General features: G+C 46.1%; 1 protein-coding gene across 1 annotated transcript; it reads right to left on the reverse strand.

Annotated features, from left to right (window-relative positions):
- Positions 1–374: 374 nt before the first annotated feature.
- On the reverse strand, positions 375–1,180 carry LOC125553043 (metallothionein-like protein 1). The gene is made up of 2 exons (XM_048716796.1): positions 991–1,180; positions 375–817 (listed from the first exon to the last, which is right to left on the reverse strand). Exons 1-2 carry the CDS (start codon positions 1,041–1,043, stop codon positions 643–645), a joined length of 228 nt encoding a protein of 75 aa, XP_048572753.1. The 5' UTR covers positions 1,044–1,180; the 3' UTR covers positions 375–642.
- Between the last annotated feature and the right edge of the window lie 629 nt (positions 1,181–1,809).

The following is a 1,809-nucleotide window of genomic DNA, read 5'->3' on the forward strand; positions in this document are numbered from 1 at the left end:
GAAGTATCTGAATCGAACTAGCAAATGTGTCCTTTTTTGCGTGAGACGAAGGGAACGGCAAAGGGGGCAGATCCAACGGTTACAGCCATCTTGATCGAATGTGGACCGATGTAGGGCCTGCGCCGATCGACCGGCACGGAGCGCTGCCCAGAAACAACACAGCAACATAGTTGCTCACTTGTGTACAACCTTTTTTCTTTTCTTTTTTGTTATTTTCCGCTTAAGAAACATTGAACGTTCTGACGGTTGCAATTCTTGATCGAAATCTTCATTTTATAGGTGGAATCAACAATTTTTTGGGGCAATTTGTTCCTTCGCTGTATACTTCATGTTAGAGGATAAAATAGCTGAAGATGCGCCGCCAAGAAAATCAGTTAACCGAAGTAGCAATTTAGGAGTAGTTAATTAGGTAAATCATTCATTCTTACATATTCATCACTCCATCCATAGTGGAGATAGATGAAGCAATTACAGGGACACGTGCACACACATACACACAAGGACACCAAGGGCAGAGCATAGGCGGAGAGCGAGCAAGTAAACCACACGCACACGCACACGCACCCTTGCTCGACTCCATCAGATCAGAGGGACGCTCGTTATTCACGTATACTCTCACACCATCACACGAGTGCATGCAGCTTAACAGTTGCAGGGGTTGCACTTGCAGTTGTCGCCGCAGCTGCAGCCTTCGCCGGACTGGCCGGCGGCCACCTCGAACTGCCCCGCCTTGTTCTCAGGCGCCACGCCGAGGACGACCACGGCGGCGACCTGGGCCGCGGCACTGCCCTGCTCCGTCAGATCAGGGTACATCTTCCTGCAACGGGCCAAGGCAACCGGTCGGCGAATCAAATCAATAGTTCATCACCACAATAGGAATTGATGCTTGATCAGCTAAAGGGATCACCGGATGAAGTAGTACATAAATAGCACGAGAGTATTTTGCAAGGAGAAGCATCCATTAATGATTGGAAAAAAAAACATCCATACCCGCACTTGCAGTCTGAGCCGCAGCTGCAACCGGATCCACAGTTGCAAGACATCCTCCAAATCTGATGAACCCAAAAAGATTTCAAGGAGAAGAAGATGAGCTTTGGTGTCGAGGATGATGATGATCGCAATTGAATTGAATGGATAGCCTCCCACCGGCGCCACTATTTATAGCCGAATGGTGTACACAAGATTGGTAGCGTACAAGAGGAGGCCACTCTAGTCTAGCCAATAAGCTGCCGTTGCGTGGCAGTTGCACGATGCTACACGTACGCCGGCCTCCCGGAATTAGTCCGATTTCTCGAAATCGATTGATTATCCTTAGGGGCGGTTAGATGTTACTCCCCTATAATTCTTTACAGAGGGAGTACTATTGAATTTCTTGTAGTGATAAAAAGTGTTTAGGTTACTGGCTTACTGCGGTAGCTGGTTAAGTTAAGCACAAAGACAATCTGAGCTGATCTTTCTGGTTGCTTTCTGGAAAATGAATAAGAAAATATCCAAGCCCACTAATAATAGTTCAGCACGCCCACAAATCCAACGTATGGACCTCCTCTACCTTCAAATCTCTATCTCTGGGTTACATTCGCAGTATACTGTTCCTTGATGAAGACGTGGATGGTTTGTGTCAAAAGGAATAATGCGTAGTTGACTTCCCTTCCCTCCCCCTTCTTTCGATTTCACACTATTCAATACTCCTATCATTTTGTATCTTCCCGAAAAGAAAAGAAAAAGGCATGATTTTCTATATATGACTTTCTCAAATGCAAGACAGCAAGAAATGGGCCTTCTTCATTGCTTCTCAAAATTTCTTTTGCG

This window comes from Triticum urartu, chromosome 1 (assembly GCF_003073215.2).
Source record: "Triticum urartu cultivar G1812 chromosome 1, Tu2.1, whole genome shotgun sequence".
In the NCBI taxonomy this organism is placed as follows: domain Eukaryota; kingdom Viridiplantae; phylum Streptophyta; class Magnoliopsida; order Poales; family Poaceae; genus Triticum; species Triticum urartu.

Excerpts from the sequence above, each read along its gene's own strand:
- LOC125553043 (XM_048716796.1), bottom strand. The coding sequence starts at position 1,043 with ATGTCTTGCAACTGTGGATCCGGTTGCAGCTGCGGCTCAGACTGCAAG. Across the intron at positions 818-990 it reads GGCTCAGACTGCAAGTGCGG|GAAGATGTACCCTGATCTGA; the intron begins GTATGGATGTTT and ends GGCCCGTTGCAG.